Genomic DNA, 22,291 nt, shown 5'->3' with positions numbered 1-22,291 from the left:
GAAAAAAATAATAATTTCAAAACAAAACTAAATATGGAGTCAAATCGGAGTCAAGTCTGCATTTCTAATAGTGGGAGGTACAGATATCTGACCGTCACATAGAAATAGTTCCCTTTACTTCAAAAGTGAGTGAGTTTAATTCACTGAGGGGTTAAACGCAATGAAGGATGTGGAGTTGGGCCGAGCAGGAAACAGGGAGAGAGTTTCCTGTTATGTAGAAAAGAGCACACCAATCAGACCGTCCTAATAAAGCACCGTTTAACTAATAATGAAAAAAAATAAAAAATAAAAAATAAATAAAATAAAAATCTAAATAATACAAAACAGGTGGCCGATTTAGCCTTTTTCCATGTGATCTGTCATAATTAAAGACTAACGAATAAAACGGCGACCCCAAACCTTTTGAAGCTTGGACACATGGGCAGCTCTGCTTTCAGCAGCCATCCTGTATATGTGCGCACTCCTCCCTACAGCGACTGTAGTCCCGGTGGAGGAGGTGGGAGAGGGCGAGGAGGAGGAGGAGGAGGAGGAGGAGGAAGAGGGGGAGGTGCTGGAGGGCTCCACACGCGTCCTGCGCGCCGCGCTCTCGGACGCGCGGAAGATCAGCCGAGCAGCGCTTTTTCTGCCCGGGGTGGAGTGACTGGACTTGAGTGTGTTTCCTTCAGGCTCGCGGACTCCCCTCCGAGTTGTTCGTCAAAGGGTTTTTCTTTCTCCCTTTCTTCTACTTTAGCTCGTCTCCGTGCATGTCGTTGAACATCCGTGCGCCCTGAAGCAGCAACCCGGCGACATGTTGGGGACACTCGCTGCGCCAAGATGAACGCAGGTGAGCGCAGTTTTCGACAAAAAACAGAGATTGTGTTGTCTTGAGTTTCTTCTAAAGTAGCTAAAGTAGGATCACAGACACGTATTATACTGAAAATACAGACAAACTTCTTTTCTTTTTCTTTTTTTTCCATGTATGGCAGCAACAGGAAGGCAGGAGGTGTTTTTAATGGCTTTTTAATTTGTGACTTTTTTTTTTTTTAAGGAGTTCGTTTTTAGTTCACTGTAAGTTATAGTGCCAGCAATCCTGGCAGCAATTTACAGTTTTATTGCCCATATTGTCTGTCACTAAATCTATGCTATTTTAGTTATTATTGACAGTGGTGTCAAACAGAATAAATGGTCATAATTACTAGTTTTTTTTAAAACAAACAAATAAACAAACTGTGATTTACTTATTATCTGCGTTATCTAGTTTTTGTATATATAGTCTTAAACTTAAACAGTAAAACTTACTCAGTGAGCTGGAAATTTGTTTGATTTAAATTATGAAAAGTTTTATGTTCGCGCTTAACACGATCAGCTAACTAACGAACAAACTAACTAACTAAGTTGTGAATGAAGAGATGTAACTGTTTTATTATTTCTGTTGTGTGTAATTTAATTCTTAGTTTGGTTGAGCCCTAAAATCTCAGTTTACCTACAAAAGGTAAGACAGACAGACAGATAGATAGATAGATAGATAGATAGATAGATAGATAGATAGATGGGAATACCATGAATTGGATTCTGTTTTTAGGTCAAATGGACACAATGACCTGTATGCTATTTTAAAGCCCACAATCTTACAGTTTCCTCTTCCTGTTGTTCTTCCAGACTGCACCAAGCCTTTTGTTGCTCCCAAGCCAAGGTTGGTTTGTCACGCTAGTCTGAAGCTTCCCTCCCCTCACATGTCTGGAGCCAGGGGTCCCAAACCATCCGTTGCCCCAAAACCCAAAGTTAAACCGGAGCTCAACGGCAACCCGGGATGTTGCATTGACGGCGACTCATTCATTTCGGATGGCGTGGCAGATAAGGCGGGGAGTGGCCTGAACATAGCGATTGCTGAGAGCTTGCCAGCAAAGGATCAAGTTAGCATCTGCATCCTTAGGTCATCACAAAAAGACGTTCAGAGTGCGTTATGCAGGGCAGAGTTCAGAGATGTGACAGAAGAGGAAAAGGAAGAGGAGCTTTTTCAGCGGATGGACGAGGACTGGAAGGGGACGGACGTTGCTGTGACAGAGGAGACGGACTCCCTGGAAACACTTTGGGTGAGCGACTCGGGACTCACCGCCGACTCCGAGGAGGCGGTGGAGATGGTGGACACGGACGTGACAGAAGACATGGATGCCGAAGGCTGTGATGCGGGCGAGGCTTTGGCTGACGCTGAAGGCCTGTCGGTGGGAGACATGAACGAGCTGCCGGGCTGTTATTCTGACGGAAACGGTCAACATCGGGGGAAACAGGAAGACGAGACAGGCGACTGCACCGCAGATGACATAACCGAGTCGCTCTCAGATGAACCTCGTGTCCTGTTCAATGACACAGACACAGTGCATGTTTTGACAAACCGAGAGCCGGACGGGGGCAAAGCCTCTTGTCATCTTGGTGTTAGTAGCGCGCCAAAGTTTTGCAGCGAAACAAAAGGAAATTGCGAAAACCTACAGAACATTAGTTTTTACGACTTTGCTTCCAAAGGCCAGAAATCCATCTGCGACGCCACTAATCGACACGCTGCAGACGACGATCCAACACATGAGCCTTTTTACGTCTCTTCGGAGGATATTATTAACGGGGAGATGATGCCAAAGAATAGCATTGCACTGGAGAGTCCCCTCGCTCGACGGAGACATTTGTCCCCGAGCAGCAGCGAGGTTTCGCTCGAGCAATTTGAGGAAACGGCGAAAAATGGACAGGCCTGCGGTGATTACATAGGCATTGCTAAAAATGGCTACAGCTGCCACGACTGCAAAGCAAACAAGGTGAGAACATACCAGAAATGGCTGACGAAGGAGCTCAGAGCTCCAACCACCGAGGATTTGCTCAATCACTCGGACTACCAGTCCAGGTTGAGACTGGTGTCGGCCTCGGTGCCGGCGGACAGCGACACATCACTCACGTCTTCGTTCTCGGACAGCACGCTGCTCTCCCCAGACGACTCGGAGCTCTCGGATTTTGAGGGACACGTGGTGCCGTTTCTGGACGACGACACCACCGACACGGAGCGGGACGTCGGCGAGGACCACGTCTACGAAGACCCGGGGCGAAGCTCAGAGAGCGAAAACGTTTTCCCCTACGACGCGACAAAGTCGGCAAAGCTTCACCCCCACCTTCTGCCGCGACGCCTTCGCGATGGTCTTTCTGGGGGGGGGGCAGCGCTTCTCGGTCGGAGTTTCCAGCCTGCGTTGAGCAGCAGTCCCATGTTAAACTCAAGGCAAAAGACTCGTACCAAGCCTCTGTATTTGTCCCAGTACCCCCGCTCCATCTCCGTGGAGGGGCACAACTCATCCTCTGGTGTCTACAGCTACATGGAGGGATCCCCCAGGCAGGGAGGTGCCATCTGCTCCTCTGGCAGCTTCTCTCGGTGCTCGCCACTGTCATCCAGCGGCCACTCCACCCCCACGTCCGTGGTGGATATTCCTCCGCCATTTGAGCTGGCCTACATCACAAAGAAACCCATCACAAAGAGTTCGCCATCCATCTTCACCGAGGGAGACTTCTCAGAGAAAAACAGGAAGAGCAAGTCCTCCCTTAAACGATTCCTGATGCTTAAATTCAGACGCAAACTCACAGACAGTAAGTCTGAGACGGAAGTCAACCCCTCCCTGTTTAAGTCCTCGGTGGAGTCCAGCCATTACACGCCCGCCAGACTGCTGGACGCGGATCGGACCGCCGTAAGTGGTTCTCCGCGGCTCAACCCGCGCTCTCGGGACTCGCCCGAGCCAGTGTCCAAGTTCTTGTACTACAAGGATTTCAAAACAAATGAGATCTCCACAGCATTTCTCAGTCGCAGCGTGGTTCGCGTGGAGTCCTTCGAGGACCGCTCTCGTGTGCCGTTCACGCCTCTTCCCCTCACCAAGCCTCGCTCCATCTCCTTCCCCAACACCAACAGCTCCGACTACGAGAATGTTCCCGCCATCAACTCAGATTACGAAAACCTCCAGGTCCCACAGAGGAGGCCCGTCAGACAGGTGCCATTCACAAACTTCTTCGATCGCCCCAGCCGGGTGCTGTCCTCTGCCAATGAGACTGACGGCTACGTGGACATGAGTAGTCTGCCCGGGTTTAAGATGAAAAGCCAGCCACCCGATCAGGAAACAGAAAGGTAGGTCACAATGTAAAACCAGTGAGCAGCTATGCTGTGAGCTCTGTGTTTGAATCAGGCCCCCAGAATCCAAGATGGCGGCCCATTCATTTCAATAACATTGCTCACCCAGCTCATATGCCAAAAACGTTTTCGACTTCCACATTAAAGGGCCCATAGAGCGTGCGCAGTAGTGTCACTTCCCATCATGCCTCTGTAACTCACATGATCTATTTGGCCAATCAGAACGATTCTGGAGAACGTCACTTACAGACACATCAGGACGCAGCCAATCAGAACGAGCTGAGACACAGCACGTACAACGTCACGCTGGGAATTAACTCTTTTCGGGTGATTTTCTGGTCTTTTTTTAAACGACCGAAAGACCATAACTGATAAATCTACAATAGAAAGATTCGCTCTGTTCCATTTACAAGGTGTTTATTTTTGTATTGCGGTCTATGGGAAAAATGCTTTTTGGGCCGATCAGTTTTTTTTTTACTGCAGTACCACGACTGGACACTGGGGAAAATCGGTGCGCAGGCATATTGCCAATCCGGTATCCAGATCTTTCAATACATCCATGGTTTGAATGCATCATTCTAATATTTTTGTGTTCAGGAGGTGTAATGTTAGCCCAAAAGCTAGTCTGCTGCTACCTGCTGAATACTTAGAATAAGAAGTTGTATTTATCATTGTTTATGGTTTTATTCACTGCTCTTTTAGTTTTTATAGACCTAAGCACTGAAGGAAGGCACTTTTTCAAATTTCATTGTACGTAATTGTATAATGACAATAAAGGAATTGAATTGAATTAAATTCAGTAAAAGTGAAATGTAAGGGCCTACGGAAATGTACTGTATATAGATAAAGATGTAGATATTCATTTGACAAAAATTGTGGATCAGCAAACTTCTTGTATGTGTTATGATCATATACCTTTGCTGCTTGTGTGTTGTAATATATTGATGCTGATAACCATTATTTTACCTTTTTTTTTTTTATTTACACCGAGTACATGCCTTCTTCCATGAAGCCACTGTAAAGTGTTAACAACGTCCTAGGGGGAAAAGATTTACAACTCCAACGTTTATAAGGTCTCAGGATGCCTTGATAGCAGCAGATATGGAGACATTAAGCAGCGATACAGTGAAATGGATGGTGGGGCTAATTCCCAGTGTTGTTGGGACGTGTTACGCTGTGCAGATAAAAACACCAGAAGCTCTTGTGGCGGTGGTGGTGGTGATGGTGCTGTGGGCCCGAAGCTTTAGTCAAACCGTTGTGGTGTTATTTGTTGGAATGATCAACCAGGCCGCGCTGATAGTTCCCCATCCCCCCCCCCCCACCCCCCCAGAATTCCGATGTTCTTTCCCCATATCATACAACCTGCTCAGGATGATTAATAGTCAGAGCATCGAGAAGTCATTGCTCTTCTCTGTCCGTTCAGGAACAACAGATACCATCTCGGCGAGCTCGGTAGTCAGCAGTTGTTTACTGCAGCGCCTGCATTGTACTGCACTGAGAGAAAAACCAAACAAGAAAGTCTGTAACATTCACAAAGTTGTACATCACAGACGCCCTCTTCAGTGAAATTGGTTAACTCTTATTGTTTATAGTAAATTAGGCTGAGGGGACAGTATTGGGCCATCATATTTCAGAAGTTACTGGCATCTTTTTCTTATCACTGCCAGCACAGAGAGGCACACCATCGAACCTGAGGCACAAAGAAAATTGCATTTTTTTTTTTTCATCCTCTTTCATAATTTATCTTGATAGATTGCTTTGAGAAGTCGTATAACTGAGCAGATCTTTGACAGTGACCGCATGTGTGGGAATGATTTAAAAGCCTAATATAGAAACGGTGCATGTAGTTTGTGGTTCAAACACCCGCTGGTATCTAATCCAAAGTTTGATCCTGGCGGCAATGGGCCATGCAGCTCAAATGTGTGCAATGCAGGGATCTGAGACGCTCGCATATGTTGTTCCTATGTAGCTAATTTGCATTTCCCGCAAGGGGAAAATCTTCGCTTGCTTGGAGTGAGGCATGGCAGGAGCGCTGGCAGCGCTGGAAAACTGCCGCTGCATTGCTTTAATGTAAAGATGCGCTTTTATTTGCATTCCTCGCTGCGCTGCACCCATTTGCATTTTCATTTTAACTCTGTCTGCGCAAGAGGATCCGGTGGCATAAAACACTGGCAGGCGTTCCTGCTTGGGCGCAGTCGTCACGACAGGGCTTCTCAGTGGTGCAATATCTTAGACCTGCACAATGTTTATTGTGTTCGCTGTATTTCCAACGGTGAATTTATTGATGACGATGATAAAATTCATTTCAAAATTGTTACCAGCCGAAGTTCCATAAATGCGCTCCGGATGGTTAAATTTAATACAGACTGAGTTCACATCAGAGATGACTCATCTTGTGGATTAACCCCTGCAGAATAGACTGACAAAGTAAAAACGAGAAATACAGTTTTGTCTGTGTTCTCACTGCAGTTTGTTAAAAAAAAAACAAAAAAAAAAAAACAACTTCTGTACCTGAACCTGGTCGTTACCCTGAAGAAACTGAGCTGCAAACCTTTTCTTTTAAGAGTCCATCATTCAGTCAGGTCTATGGTGGTGCAAGCATTATTTCTCGTGTTCCTTCTTTCAGCGCCTACACAGAAGCCTACAACGTCTGCTTTGTGGCTGCTGCTACTGCTGCTGCTGCTGCTGCTGCTGCTGCTGCTCCACAAGCTGTTTCACTTGGTGATGCTGGTGGGGAGACGACGGCCGAGGAGGACCAAGGACGCACATCAGAGGAAGAGGAGGGAGGTGCAGACAGCGCTTACCAAAGACAGGTTATTATTTATTTATCGCGGCATTGTAAAGATGACAGGGTAGAAAATTTTAAGTTGACTATAATTTTGATAAAATTAACTTTTCCTGACATTGTGAAGGTATGTGATTAATCCCCCCCCCCCAAAAGACCCATGAAAATGAAAAACAAAATGAAACAAGGCAGCATGTAGTAAAATAAGTCCAACAGTAGTTGATTTAATCTTAAGAGCTTGTAACCAGCTGTGCTTGATGGAGCGTTTTCTCAATTTCTGTGCTGTTTTTACACTTGACTGATTCTTAAGTTAATAACATAATAATGGTTTACGGCAGGATGGCAGATCCAGGGCCTTTTATGTCGCAAAAGAACTGATGGACACAGAGAGAAAGTAAGTTCTCTGCTCTGTTATTACTTGTGTTGAACGCCGTGCTGGGTCAAAACTAAATCAGGTTCCTCTCACTTCTTTGTTTCGTTTTGAATTTTTTTTTCTTCTGTCCCCAGACACGTCAAAGCACTCAAGCTCTTGCAAGAAGTAAGTGATGTCCATGCTGTTAATGCTGCAGGAAAATAAACTCTCTGTCTGCCTTATTGAGCAAAACGATCAACCGCTTGTGAATAGTGATTCACCAGCTGTCAATCAAACTAAATACACTAAATTCAGACATCGCTAAGGCAACTTGCTGAATTTCAAACACAGCATCAGAACTTGCTAATAGTAGCATGTGCAGGGGCTGGTGAGTGTAATTATGTGTGTGGCAGATGCGCTCTCTGTGCATCATGAATGCAACACATAAAACTGAAATGAGGAACATGAGACATTAAGAATGCATATACAATAATATGTACATATAAAAATGATATGCGTATTTATTTTCTTTGACATTATTAAGAAGAATTAGTTTGAACTCAAAATGAAAGCCTTTCCTCGCCTGCGCCAGGACTTCCGTGAGGCCGTGGGGGCGGCCGTCGGCGACGAGGGTGAACCCGTGCTCGACGAAGAGAGGCTTCGAGAGATCCTCAATGAACTTCCCGATGTTTACACCCTGCACCGCAGAATCCTCAACGAGCTGGAGAATCGGCTCAGGCACTGGTGAGAGCTGCAGATGGCCCACGAAAGCCAACCAGACAGCAAGTGTGCACAAACACAGCGGTGCGCGGCGGCCTCTCACTCTCACTTTGCCCCCATTACGCAGGGAGGAGAGCCAGCGAATCGCAGACATCTTCTTGTCCAGGAGAGCCGAATTCTTAGCTTTTACCACCTACATCGGCCACTACGATCGCAGCATGAGTCTGCTGGAGGACAGCTGTCGCACATCGCCCGCCTTTGCTGCCATTGTTCACCAGTTTGAGGTCAGTTGGAATGACTGTGGAAAAAATGTTCCAACGCTCAACAGCCTTGAGCTTGAAACATTACGTGTGTGCTAAGTATCAAGAACTGCAGCTATCTCTGCACACCATCTTTTAGCACACAACCTGTGTGTTTGTGTGTGTGTGTGTGTTTGCAGTCTGCAGTGACAAGGATGAAGTGCATGGTTTGTTGTAGTGTGTAGTGCTGTCGAAGCACAGTTTCATTTGGCTGCTAAAAGAATCTAAGGATACAGCCATGATAAAAATGAAAAACAGGCCATATGTTTGGGGTATAATATCATCTTCATAGCAACGTCTTAGCACCAGCGTCATGTCTGCACAGTGAATCAGATTCACCAATCAATGAGAAATGTTTTAAAATCACTCGGAATTTCTAAAATAGCAATTACAAAAGTGAATCTTAGAAGAATTTTGAATAAATACAAATTAAAACTGAAAAATAATCACACCAACAGTTTTTGTACACAGAGCTAAACTGGGGAATAGTATATATAGGTATTGTTTGTACATCCACATTTAAGGTTGTTTAATTTCTTCCTCCCTTTTTTCTTTATGCCATTTTCACTTTACACACTGCTTTCCTTTTATTGACTGTTTCTACTGTAGTGAATTTAGCTGCACTCAAAGTCCTAAAAACACATTGAAAAAAACCAAACAATCCACTGATTCGTTGAACATCAAAACAGTCCATGGGAGAGCGTTTATCAGGCCAGGACTTAGAAACACTTGATCAAAGACAAATGATTTGAAAGAATTCCAATTAAATACATTGTCCGTTTTTTTATTAGTGCTATGGCCAGCATAAATTCATCCTGAGGTGTTTCTCGGGATCGATTCCATCCAGCTCACGGCTCCTCCGTGTGTTTAGATTGTAAATTGAAGACCCAGGTGAGCCAGAATAAACATAAGGCAGTGCGCTGTGTGAATTAGAGATGTGATTTCAGGCTCTAACGGTTATTGTGGTCCAGTCATTTCTGCTGATAAATCCTCCTACCTTTCTTGCGTATGTGTGTGTGTGTGTGTGTGTGTGTGTGTGTGTGTGTGTGTGTGTGTGTGTGTGTGTGTGTGTGTATGTGTGCATGAGAGAGAGGGAGAGAGTGATTAAATGAGTGAGGGAGGTTGAAAATTAATTATTAATAACGTGATTATTGAGAAAGACGATGCTGCTGCTGCTGTCTTTGCACATGCGTACATCCTGCACGGCACTGTGCTGACAGGCAGTCTGTGTTATTGGCCCTTGTTCACACTTAAAACAAGCAAGTGATGGTTCAGCTCAAACGTCCAGCGTTGTTGTAAAACTGGCCTCTAACTTTTCCATGTCCTTTTTCTATTCCTTTAGTGGAAAAGGGGCTCAGTTTAATTGCACCCAATCTCTTTATTTTCCTTTTTCGTGAGCCCTGGCCCAAATGAAAAATTGCAAAATAGCCGACGGCAGTGTCTTTGTCCCAGCAGCAGAGTCCGCCCGGGGAGGACGTGTCTCTGAAGCATCAGCTGCTGAAGGTGGTGGTGCGCGTGGCTCAGTACCGCATGCTCCTGACTGGTGAGTCGAGTCTTGTGAAGCAGAACGTGGCTTTGGAAACCTTCACATGGAGATGCCTCACCACATCCTTTCCCTTCTCGTCGCCACCACAGATTACCTGAACAACCTCTCGCCCGACTCCAAGGAATACGAGGACACCCAAGGTACCATAAACAGGCGGCAGCAGTGTGTGGACACAGGAGAGCCTTACTGGCCCGCGTTAGTGGCTCTGTGTTATCGTGTTATTTCACTCTCATTTGGCAGAGAGAGAGAGCCACAAGAGAGCCAATTTAGATTTCCTTTTCATGGCGTTGACCTGCCAGGTAGTTATTTCAGCTCTCCTCTGTTTGTAGACTGTAATGTGTAAGTCATGAGTAAGCCACTTGCAACTATCTTTTATCTCCACTTAGGAAAGCACAGCAGTCTGGCTGGCGAGTAGATGACCAGGCTACTGAATCAATCAGTTTTTGTTGATGATTAAAATTGGTCATTTGGTAGGACTTCTGTCATAAAAACTAAACAAAAAAAAACCCAACTAAAAAGTATTATGTAATTATAATATAATCATAAAGTATGTTTACTATATGAATTTGTGGTAAGTATATTATAGCATTATTTATAATATAACATATAACATGATATGTATGTAATATGTAATATGTATGTATATTATTATGTTTATACACTGTCGCCCAAAATGAATAATTTTGGTTTTTGGACACAATCCTCTGTTTATTTCTATTTTAACATTCCACTTTAAGTGGTTACTTATGCTCAAAAACACAGGCTTTGTGAATAACATTCAGAGAAGCTGTCACTGATCTGCAGCTAGTCAGTCAAGAGTATATAAGCAGGATGTTTGATGGTTAAATCTGAGTTTCGTGTTATTACAGTCACATACTGAGGAGGTGTTTGTTCAGCCTCTTCTTAAAGGCAGGAATATTGTTTGATGTAATGTCTCCAACAACCGCAGGGGGCAGGCTGTTCCAGGTTGTAATGGCAAAAGCTCATATCAAGGCTTTTGGCGTTTGGTTGGAGCTGTGTTAAACTAAGATATTCACTGCTATCTGTAGTGTCAGGGTTAATCACTGAATACGGTCATTGTTGAGTCTCATTCACAATGTTCAATTCTTCAAGTCAGTTACAAACACAAAGGAACAAGTGCTGCTGTCAGTCTTCAGTGACACAGCTCTTTCCCAGAACTGCACGCAATGCTTTAAACATGTTTTTCTGCCTCTTCTTCCAGCTGCACTGGCTGTCGTTTCTGACATTGCAGACCAAGCGAATGACAGCTTAAGGCATGGGGTAAGTGTCATGTGTTTGTGATTTATTAAAAAAACAAACAAAAACAAAAAACAATAACTTTTGAACCAAGAATTTTATGTTTTGTTTCCCTACACTTTTATCTACCATTGCAGTGAACAGGGCAACACTCAGCACCCAGATAATTGCTTCAAAATTAGATTTATTTATCAGTATTAAAGATGCCATTATCAGTTCACTTAAATGTTAAAGTTGTCATGGACTACAATTGTCCACGACACAAGATATGCTATTTTTGAGCAGAGGGAACAAGATGAAAAATGAAACATGTCCCTTATGCTGGATTCTCACCTAAAGTTTAAAGTTTTATTTACAAGCAATTCTAAAAAACGAAAAAAAAAAAAAAAACTAAACTAAACTTCACTTCAGCGTATTTCCTGCTCAGTCAACCAACTGAAACGTAGCCACAAACAGATTATTCATTGAAGACAACTGCCTCTTGAGTAAATGTAGCGTCGCTTTTTGCATTGCATTCAGAACGTATACGCGAGAGGAAATATGAGAGTTTGCCTTAAAAAAAAAAAGTTTCCGATTATTAATGATAGAGTCATGGTCATAAATCATGCTCCAAGTTTAGAGATGAGTCCAGAGTTGTGAGGATTTGCATTCAGCCAAGTAAAAATGTCAGACTTTCCTAAACTTCCTAGCAGCCACAAACAGGAAGATGTAAGAATCACCTTGTGCGAGAAAATTATGTTATTTTTTATACCTGTAAATTAAAGCAGGCGAGGTCTCCACCTACATACTAATGTGTGTACATTGGTATCTCCAATTGGTTTTTCTCCTATGTGGAGATTCTGGATGCCCAAGGCACACCATCCATTGCCAACTCAGACTGCATACTTACAAACACAAGCTCAACCTGAGGCACATTTGTCATCTCTGCCTGATGATGTGCATGTGTCATTGCAGCAAGTTTAATGTACCATTTGTAGAAATTAAGGGAGTTCCACATTATTGTAGCAGTGCACCAATATTTTTTTCCGCCCCTCAAAGACAGTCGATTGCCTGGTAGCCCGCTGCAGCTGTGCACCTTCAACTGAGAAATGTTATGTGTGTGTACATTGTCCCATTAAAAAAAAAAAAAAAAACCTCCTAAAGTCATTAATAGAATGATCCTAGGTGAGTAAATGACCCTACTGCTGCTTTTGACATTTAGCTCAAGAAACGTTCCCACCTACAGCTTTAATAAACCACAGCTATTGTTTGGGCAGTCACTGCATCCCTCTGAGCCGCTTGTCAAATGATGAAATTTCTGAATAGCTTGTCTATTTCTGAAGGGAACACTGTGTGACATAAATGCAGACCCTGATGAGAACTATGTCAAAAAAAACAAAAAACAAAAAACAAATGGAGGCCTGGAAATATCCAAACTAGACTAAAAGGAAAATGTTTAGAGATTCCCCTCATGTTCTCCAACTGATTGCCTTCCTCGTCTCCTCCTCCTTGCCTCCGTCTCACAGGAGAACCTGTTGCGTCTGGTCAACATTGAGTACAGCGTGCGCGGCCAGCAGGACCTGCTCCAGCCTGGCAGGGTAATGAGTGCGATAACGGCATTGTTTGCGCTGCCCACCCTGTCTGCTGTGCACCGCCCCTCTGCTGCCCTTTACACAATCATTCAGCTGGGAATCCCCTCGCCACTCCGCTCTCAACAGCAGCGCTCGCTACCGTGAAAGGCCTCGCATGTGTGTGTGTGTCATGACTTGTGGGTTTTTCCGTGTGATTTTTAAACAGGTCTTTGTGAAGGAGGGCACCCTGATGAAGGTCAGCAGGAAGAGCCGACAGCCCCGCCATCTGTTTTTGGTAAATACTGGTACACATTTGTAAACTCAAGCGCAAATTTGTGTATAAAACGCTTGAATCTCTGCTAATCTGTCATTTGGTTTACTATATTACCGCCCAGGGGACTTTAAATAGTGTATAAATAGTAGGGTCATGCATTTTTTTTTTCTTTTTAGTCTGCTCGGCTCCTGTGTTCAGGCCGAGCTATTAAGAGCAGAGTTTCCTGGCCGGATGCTTCTGAATGCTGACTTCCTGTGCTGGTTCTTTACTGACAGCGCAGCGAGGCTCAACAGCAGCTCCATATAAAACTAAAGCATCCGTCTGCACCTGTGAACTTTTATGACCTTAATTCCATCTTCAACATATTAGTCTTGTGTCTCCACCATGTGCGCAATAGTGCCCTCGGATGAATAATATAACGGTGGGGTAAACAGGGAGAAGGACGTGAGGGGCCAGTGAGAAAGTTTGGATGAAAAACTTTTTTTGTGACTCGCCCCATTCAGCCAAGTGCACGGCCGTTCTTTCATGAGAAATACAGTTCATAGATAAATGGCAACTCGCACTCAATCTAATGTACAAAAGTCACAAGTGATAGCCCTTATACTTTTTAATAACGAGGGATTAGGAAAATTAAACGCCCTCACACGTTTTCCTGGGAGCATCATCAAACTCCTGCCCCCCCCCCCCCCCCCCCCCCCGCGGCGTTTCCAATATTTCTGTTCTGGGCTTGACACTAAAATAAGCTCGTAAACATCTCTTCTTGAGGAATGTTGCTAATCATCGCATCATAACTTTTACTGTGCATTTTATACACCAAGACGTTTTGTCAGCTGTTATTAATTCTGGAGACAGCTCGGGTGAAGTCGGCAGGAAGTACCAGCTTCATAAAAAAAAAAAAAAAAAAAAAAAAAAAAAGTGCTAAAAACACACAGTGACAGTAAATAGAATTAGTAGCTGAGAAAGAAATAGAGGTTAATAACCCAGTTGGATATCGTCAATTTATTATCCCTCACCTGTATGTCCATAAAGAAAATCCTCCTATTGGGTTTGAAATGTATCGCCCCGCCAAGAAGCCTTTTAAAGACACACACGAGTGTTTCTCACGGAATTTTAAGATTACACCCACTAGTTCCCTTATTGTGTGTGTGTGTGTGTGTGTGTGTGTGTGTGTGTGTGTGTGTGTGTGTGTGTGTGTGCGTGGGTGGGGGTGGGGGCGCCTCAAATAAATAGCTAATGTGAATTCCAAAACTACTGTAACTTTCAGCTTCATGACAGAAGATAGAAAGAGGGCTGACATGGGCTCACATCGATAGCGGTACAAAAATTCACATTTATCTCAAGTTTCTACGTCACACGAAGCGTGCCACAAACGGTGGCCTCATGTTTCCGGAGGCAGCGTTCAGCAACAACAAAAAAAAAATCCCGCTTTTCACCGTCAGACTTCCAGTAAACTATCAAATGAACACCATCTTCACTAGAAATGTTGATTTGTGGCCAGTTGACTGACTCTAGGAAAACTGTTTCTTTGGTGTTGAGCGCCATCTACTGGAGATTTATTGCAAATACATGGAATCGAGATCAGGGAGATACTTTTTTTGCCTTTCACTAAAAAAAAAAAGATGGTCTATAATAAGGTCTGTTGACTGTCATTTTCCTGTGTTGTCAGATGAATGACGTGCTGCTATACACCTACCCTCAGCAGGACGGGAAATACCGGCTGAAGAACACACTCTCATTAACTGGGTTGAAGGTAAGACTCCTTCCTACGTTTGTCAAATTTGACTGATCTGTGTCATAATGGAAAGGTGGTTGGTTCCACGCTTGGCATTTTGCAGGTCAGTAAACCGATTGTAGAAAACGCCCTGTATGCTCTGAAGATCGAAGGAGCAGATATCACAATAACCTTGTCAGCGAGGTAGGACTCATAATGCTGCATGTTCAGTACATAATTGATTGTTTGAAAAAGAAAAACAACGTTGCAACCTAAACATGTTGTGTTTTTGCTGCTGCAGATGATGTATAGCGTACTCCTTTCAAATGTTTATTCATTGCAATAATCACATGCATGCTGTCCACAGTTCCTTTATTGAAAGAGAGGACTGGTTTTATGCGATAAGCCGCACGGTGACTGAACACTCGAGGGGTACTCAAGCAGCCGGCAGTTCTAAAGAGGTGAGGGGGCTCTGCATGACATTCAGTAACTGTGAATCTCTTGTTTATTTGCAGATTTCATCTGTATTTATTTATAATCATCATCAAGCGACAAAACCTTCATTCTCACAGCTTTTTATCTAAGGTTGTGGAGACTTTTTAAGCAGTGATCTGTCAACATCCTTGTAATAGACACCCTGGTGTTGAAAATGGAAATGCAAATATGAAGATGTTTTACAGTTTTCACCCCGATAGACTCAAGGTTACCATCTTTTTTTGGCTTTATTTGTCTACTTTTTTTTAAATTGTTGTTATTGGTTTGTTCTTTTCTTAAAATTAAAATTGTTGTGTCTTTTATTGGGTCACATTTCAAAGATGCTTTTCACCTTTAATGAATTTTGCACAAAATGAATACAGGAAAATGAACTGAATGACACTATTTAAAAAAACTCAAACAAAGTTTTTCTTCGGCATAGTGATGCAGTGCTTTGCACTGTTACTACACAGCATGACGCTCACAGAATCAGTTCCAGTTTAGGCTTTTGTGTAAGGAGTTTGCATGTTATGCTGTGTCGCATGGGTTCTCTCTGGGTACAGGAACACAGAGTTATGGTGTAACACTGTATCCTGCAATCATGAGTGTAGGAGCTACAGTGGTTGAAATAAGTCTTTGGACACTCTTAAAATTTCACTCCATCCCAATTATTGTCATTAAATATTTCCCAGAGAATTGTTTTGTGTTGGGCCGCATCAGACGCACACAAACAGATAGAAATTATGTTGCTGTTTATCGTTAATAGGACAAAATAAGAAAACTCAATTCTTATAGCTGTTGTGCTCTTTTACTCTGGATGTGTTGCAAAGGGAAGTTGTCTTCTTGCTGAAACATCCAGTTCTGAGCAGGATGGAACAGTGCAGCATGTGGACAAATGTTGGGGACTGCACTAAGATAAACTGCACTTCGAGACTTAAGGCTTGATTCTTAGCACAATACCGTACGTCACAAATGCACAAGGTGTCCAAAAACTTTTTTCCAACATGAAAAGACATCCATTCTTTTCCTGTATATCAGGAAAAGAATGGATATTTGTTACACCTACAAACAACACTAATCATACGGTTCCCTTGTTTTGTCTGGTTAAGAATGAATGTTTAAGTCTTCAGCGCATCTCTTCGGACAATCTCCATTATCAAACACATCAATCCAACCTTAATTTTGCTCAAGACAGCTCTGATTTGCTCAAATAGCAGAAGCCCTATCAATCACATACACTGTTAATGCACATATTATTACCACGCATGTAAACTTCTAATACAACATGAACCTCCAGGCTGTGCTCAACATATCTCACTCTGTTCTGTTCTGTGGACTGGACGCAGCCCAGAGATCATCCAGGTCTCTCTATAGGAGAGACGGCTCCTGCACTGGTTCCAGTCTCACAGGTGATGATGTGCATGAACTGCACCTCAGATTTCAGCCTCACTCTTCGCAGACACCACTGTCACGGCTGTGGCAGGGTGAGTATCCCACTCCTCAAGAAGTGCGATGCCTTATCCCGGGGAATGCTGCCAACTGTCGGTGCCGCTCTCTTGTGCTGTTGCAGATTGTTTGCCGGAGCTGCTGCAGAAACAGATATCCGCTGAAGTACATGAAAGACCGCATGGCCAAAGTGTGTGATCGCTGTTACAGCGAGCTGAAGAAGAGAGGTCAGAATACAAATGAACAAAAAGTTAATATGACGATAATGCTCAAGCCATATTTTCGTGAAGCTATTCGTCTCTGAATCACTGTGGGGCCCCCCATCACAAATTGTTAGGCCAGCGTAGGCTGAAATATCATTTTTTGCTTGTCTGTGTTTTGTCTGAAATGTTAATGCACGTCTTATCTGCAACTGTGGCCCCCACAGGAAATGTATCTACCTTGTCAGGGCAGAGCAGCCCCCGCCCTCATCGCTCCAGCCGTCCTCTCTCTGCTGTTTTCCAAAATATTCATCCGCCCAACATCTGGAGACATCGGAAAGGCACTCTGTCTATCACACAGGTATTCCTGCAACACCGGCTTTGTTTCTCTCTCCAGGGGCATTGTTTCATAAAATAACCCATTGCCCACTTTCTTCGCTCTCCTCTGTTGGGAAGGTGACCGTGTCTGAAGAAGGTTCCATTAGTGGCACTTTGCATCGAACCAAGCAGAGCAAGAGGAGTTGGAAGAGACTTTGGTTCCTTTTAAAAGACAAGGTGCTGTACACCTACCGGGCACAAGAGGTGAGGCAAATATTCACTGGCGCTTTAATGGAAACAGGACAAGATCATGGACTTTTTTTTTTTTTTTTCTCCGCAGGAGAAAGTAGCTTCAGAGAGTTTACCTCTGCTGGGCTTCACTGTGAAGCTTCCTGGCAAGCCAGAGGGGGTGGAGGAGGAGGCCAATGTCTTCCAGCTGTACCATAAAAACACATTGTACTACACCTTCAAAGCCAAAGACAATCACACAGCCCAGAGGTCAGACCCACGTCCACAGACGGCATGCTTCATTGTCTGAAGAATTTGGAAAAATGGAAATAATGTGGTCTAATTTTTGTAACTGATAGATAGATAGATAGATAGATAGATAGATAGATAGATCCGCGAATGACTGACATTTGCTTTTCTCATACAGGTGGGTTGACGCCATGGAGGAAGCCACAGTTTTATAGGATCAGCAAAAGCACTGAAAGAAGTGCAATGTCTGTTCGCACCGGCAAGTTTTCACTTTCCTGGCTGAACTGAATAGAAGAAGACACGGTGTTCCGTCGCAGAACTTTCGTGAGAGGACACGATTGCCTACTTTTGTCAACCTCCGGTGTCCCCTGCCTGCTGTTGCAGCAGGTGTGATGCTGAGAGCTGCAGGAGGTGTTAGCCCAGATACCCACCAGTGTGGAACACTGATGTGACCTGTATTTCGAACACCGTCTAATGGCCACTGCCAACGCAAGAAATATATTTGTATATTTGAAGATGGGGGGGAATTGTGATCCAGCCCATTGCCTTTCGCTGACTGAGCGTTCCAACCGTATTTAACAAGTCGTGTCAATGATGTAGCATGGACTTTGAACACAACCACCTCGCTCAAGACTCCAGGGAAAAGAAGACGATAACAACTTGTTTCAACTTCACTGAAAAGCGGGACAAAACTGGAAAGATATTCAGACTAAAGATTATTTAATTATGTCTCTTATCCAAGAAGTGTCCCACCACAGGATGCAATTCATTTATATGGGTAACCCGTTGTATGAATAAAGATTAATTTTGTATGCATGAAACACAAGTACCTTTGCCATGTAGTGTTTTATTAAAGGTAGTTCCCTAATTAAATGACTTTCTTAATTTTACACCAGTGGTGCAGTGGTTAGCGCTGTGGCCGCACAGCAAGACGGTCACAGGTTCGATCCTGGGGCCTTTCTGTGTGGAGTTTGCATGTTCTCCCTCTGCCTGCGTGGGTTCTCTCTGGGTTCTCCAGCTTCCTCCTACAGGGCAAAAACATGCATGTGAGGTGAATTTGGAACTCTAAATTGCCTGTGTGTGAGTGTGAATGGGTTTATGTTAGTTTGTCTTTCACTGTCACCCTGCCCTTCGCCCCATGACAGCTGGGACAGGATCCAGCAGAGCTTAAAGTTTCAGCTATGGTGATAGCATATAATCACAGTGAAAAAAAAACATGAGTGGGATTTTTTTTTTATGTTGTTGCATCCTTGGACTGAACCGCTGATATTCAGAATTAGCATCATGGACGTTGTCCCTGTCCCTGATGGTGTAATGACGTTCAACATTTACACTGTGCCATCTTAAATTGAGAATTAATTAAAAAAAAATAAAAATAAAAAAGCTTACAGATTTATGATAAAAAAAAGTACTTTTATCTTCTCAGTATTCACATCCTCTGTGTGGTAAAAGGGCCAAACATTTCATCACTGCAAGCTGTCATTGACTTTCTGTCATTGTGTCCTTGCTGTACAAGTGAGTGCGTCGAAAGTAAATGCATCAAAAAATGGAAACATTTCACTTGTGGCACCTCCCACCTACTATATTACCCTCATGTGCCCTGGTCTGAAGCCTATATGTTCCCTGTTCCAATGAAGCTGGTGATAGGCCTAGATCACTTTGATTTGTGATGAGACCAGGGCCAGAGAAAGGCCAGGCCTGCTCTGCTTCTTTCCCCCCGTGAGGCTTCCTGACCCAGAATAAGCAGAAAGTTTGCTTTCTGGTACTGCGGGACAGCAGCAGACACCTCGTCCTACATAGAGAACAGAACATTAATCACTCTGCTCTCTCCCTCATATTTTCCCCACCACTGCTGCGACAGTGTCACACTCCCGGCTCTGCCCTTGTAGAGTTTTCTTATTGCTTGTTGTTGGGCAAGACGGAAAAAAAACTTCTGACAAATTAGTTTCAAACAATTACTTATCATGCAAGAATGTTTTGCCACCACTTGTCAGGAATTGATTCGAGCTGGGATGGACACTCTTGAAATGCTGTGAAAATACGCAGGGGGTTACGCACAATGACTGGTCACTGAATATTTCAACAAATTGTAATCAAACCTCACTTCAGAGGTAACAGTGAAAACTACTGACCTTGTCTTGACTGCAAAGCAGCCACAGTGTCATAATCTAAGCTCACTTGTGTGTCACTGCAGGCGGGAGCAATGCAGAGAGAGGCAAATAATCAATCATACACACACAGCCTACTCAATGTGGTCGGATACGTTCGGTTCTGCGCTCTTATGTGCTCAGCCTCCAGAATCGTTAACAATGGTTTTTGAACGAGCTAAAAAAAAAAAAAAAAAAAAATCCCCCCAAGCCAATCCATGACATTTACTCGGGTCTCTTACATCAGAGTTGTATCACAGATCCACGCTGACGGCATATCTGACCCCTTTAGCTCTCGTCTGAGGAGGCAGAGACGTTTTTATGGTTATGTTGGGAGTTAAATCAGCACACGTCTTATGTTTAATGGCCATTGTGTGGGCGGCACATCCTTGGAGCCCCCAAGGGTGGGGTCAGGGGGGGCCGGGGGGGAGTTGGCTCTGTTACATAACAGCCAGGCATTTTAAATAAGTGACTATAAGAAGAAATGGAGCAGTGTCTTCTTGACACTGGTTACCACCTTGTCCTCCATTCAGTAATGGGGAGAGGGAGGAAAAGAAAGGGGTGATTTCGCAGAAGAAAGAGACTGGAAGAGGGAGTCACTGCGACGGCCCACTTTGCAAACTCTTTGCAGCCTACACTGCCAAGCCAATGATACACGTATTCCACCTCCCCTCCAGCTTTAAATAGCCTCCTCTCCCTTAACAGTACAAGCACAGAAAAAACAAACATCCTTCAGAACGTCGTGCGCCTTTGACTAAACATTGATCATCCTTGTTACATGAATATGAAGTCCAGACTATGGACAACCAGTTCGTCAATGCCCTTTCCCCCCCCCCGTTTCTAGACAGGGGTTCATCATGTTCATCAGCTAACAGCTGAAACTTTCAAGCTAATTTTTGTCAGAGAAACAGAACTGGCGTGGATAAATGTATTTGATGTAAATTAAGAGCTGCATCAGTAATTAGTCAACGTTCTTTTATTTCTCCCATAAAGTGGAACAAAACCTTAAATGCCCAACAATATGTGATGCACACTAGTGCTGGGACACAAGTCACAGATTTCTGATGACGTCAAATGAAATAAAAAATGTACCTATTTCGTCAGTCATCTACACAAAAAAAAACAACATTACAATTAAATGGTGTCTGCAAATCATATTATCATATCTCAATAATAGCCACTTGTACTAAAAATGTAATATAAATGTATCAGGCTAGAACTTTTAGGTTTTTCTGATGCCACGGCCTGTATGAGAAAGGTGTAAGATCACTGGTGGGGTAAAGCCTCAGGAAGAATGCAACAACCCAATGAAGTGAAATAAATGAAAGGTCACTGTTGACAAATGTGCCTATTTATTTGTTTCAATTGTTTAATCCATAATTCCATAAAGCTTTCAAGTTTTAAAAGATGACGGAAGTCTTTCTGCGGGATGGATATTTTCACATTTCCAGCAGCATGTGCAGCGTGTTGTCATATTGATACATGTATAATGGAGCATTACAATAAAAAAAATGTAGCTATAATGATGAAATACACTTATTAAAAAAAATACATACTACACCTTTAAACCATATAGTACACAAGAAAATCTCAGCTGTGCATACGGATGTTAGAATATTTTGAACCACTGCCTAATGCGTTCCATGGGTGAATCATGGCAGTCTGCTGGGTTAACGAAGAGCAGCCGAGTAACACGGTCACAGGTGCGCACACCCAGTTTCCACCATATATTTCCTGTGTAAACCATGACTCAACACATGTGCATTCTGCAAGTTGTCAAAAAAAAAAAAAGCTAGACACTGACACTCCTGTGCCCTACTTTGCCTCATGGCATGTCCTGCATTGAGCCCAAATGCAATCTCGTAGACATGAAAGGTACAACCAAGCATCTGAGCAGTGACTCACCCTGCAAACATTCATCCGTATGTTCCCACAGACGCAACCCTGCCAACACTTCATTAGTGCCACCAGTTGAAATTAGCTGTATTTTTTTTTTTTCTTCTTCTTCTTCTTCCCATGTGCGCATGCAGATCAGCGCGTGAGGGGGTGATGCTGGCATGAAACGAATACATTCTAGATACCAATGATTTCAATGCATGTGTCAGGTCGGGATAAGAAAATGCTGTTACGGGCCGCATGCGCCAATTCTTCCACCTCCTCACCGGCAAAACCTTATAGCCAAATCTCCAACCTGCCCCCGCGCCACAGCCTGCTTTGCCACGTGACCCAAACACTCTGCCACGCACGTTGGTGGGGAGGAGGAAGGGAAACAAAAAAGTATGCCTCCACGTTCAGGGTTCATCGGAAATGCAGATTTGTACTTTACGGTAGTTTTTTTTTTTTTTTCTTAATAAAAAAAAAACAAAACACACACATACATACATACATACATACACACACATACATACACACGTATATACATACATATATACACATATACATACATACTGTACATACACACACATACATACATACATACATACATACATACATACATACATACAATACGAGTTGTGGGTGTAAAATGAGCTGCTAAATGGTCCAGCTCCTACTGTATGTGTACAATGAATGGAGAAAACAGACGCGTCGACCAAAATAGGACAACC

General features: G+C 43.5%; 1 protein-coding gene across 4 annotated transcripts; it reads left to right on the top strand.

The window, feature by feature from the left end:
- The first annotated feature begins 520 nt into the window (after window positions 1–520).
- On the top strand, window positions 521–18,364 carry fgd5b (FYVE, RhoGEF and PH domain containing 5b). 4 transcript variants are annotated; one of them, XM_076037068.1, is made up of 21 exons: window positions 534–823; window positions 1,639–4,126; window positions 6,756–6,942; window positions 7,253–7,308; window positions 7,422–7,452; window positions 7,859–8,010; window positions 8,114–8,270; window positions 9,738–9,828; window positions 9,921–9,971; window positions 11,054–11,112; window positions 12,594–12,665; window positions 12,865–12,933; window positions 14,579–14,662; window positions 14,748–14,827; window positions 14,991–15,084; window positions 16,444–16,506; window positions 16,668–16,770; window positions 16,971–17,104; window positions 17,200–17,325; window positions 17,402–17,559; window positions 17,717–18,364. In XM_076037068.1, exons 1-21 carry the CDS (start codon window positions 814–816, stop codon window positions 17,751–17,753), a joined length of 4,302 nt encoding a protein of 1,433 aa, XP_075893183.1. In that variant the 5' UTR covers window positions 534–813; the 3' UTR covers window positions 17,754–18,364. The 4 variants fall into 4 exon arrangements, 3 of the variants coding, with proteins under 3 accessions (XP_075893183.1, XP_075893182.1, XP_075893181.1); XM_076037067.1 differs by having other exon boundaries at window positions 536–823; window positions 9,741–9,828; window positions 16,444–16,581; XM_076037066.1 differs by having other exon boundaries at window positions 536–823; window positions 16,444–16,581.
- Window positions 18,365–22,291: the final 3,927 nt, after the last annotated feature.

Source organism: Nelusetta ayraudi, unplaced genomic scaffold (assembly GCF_046127955.1).
Source record: "Nelusetta ayraudi isolate G7.1 ecotype Tasmania unplaced genomic scaffold, CSIRO-AGI_Nayr_v1 ptg000050l, whole genome shotgun sequence".
NCBI classification, from domain to species: Eukaryota; Metazoa; Chordata; class Actinopteri; order Tetraodontiformes; family Monacanthidae; genus Nelusetta; species Nelusetta ayraudi.
The sequence above is the reverse complement of the archived record's forward strand: the minus strand, read 5'-3'. Positions and strand labels throughout refer to the sequence as shown.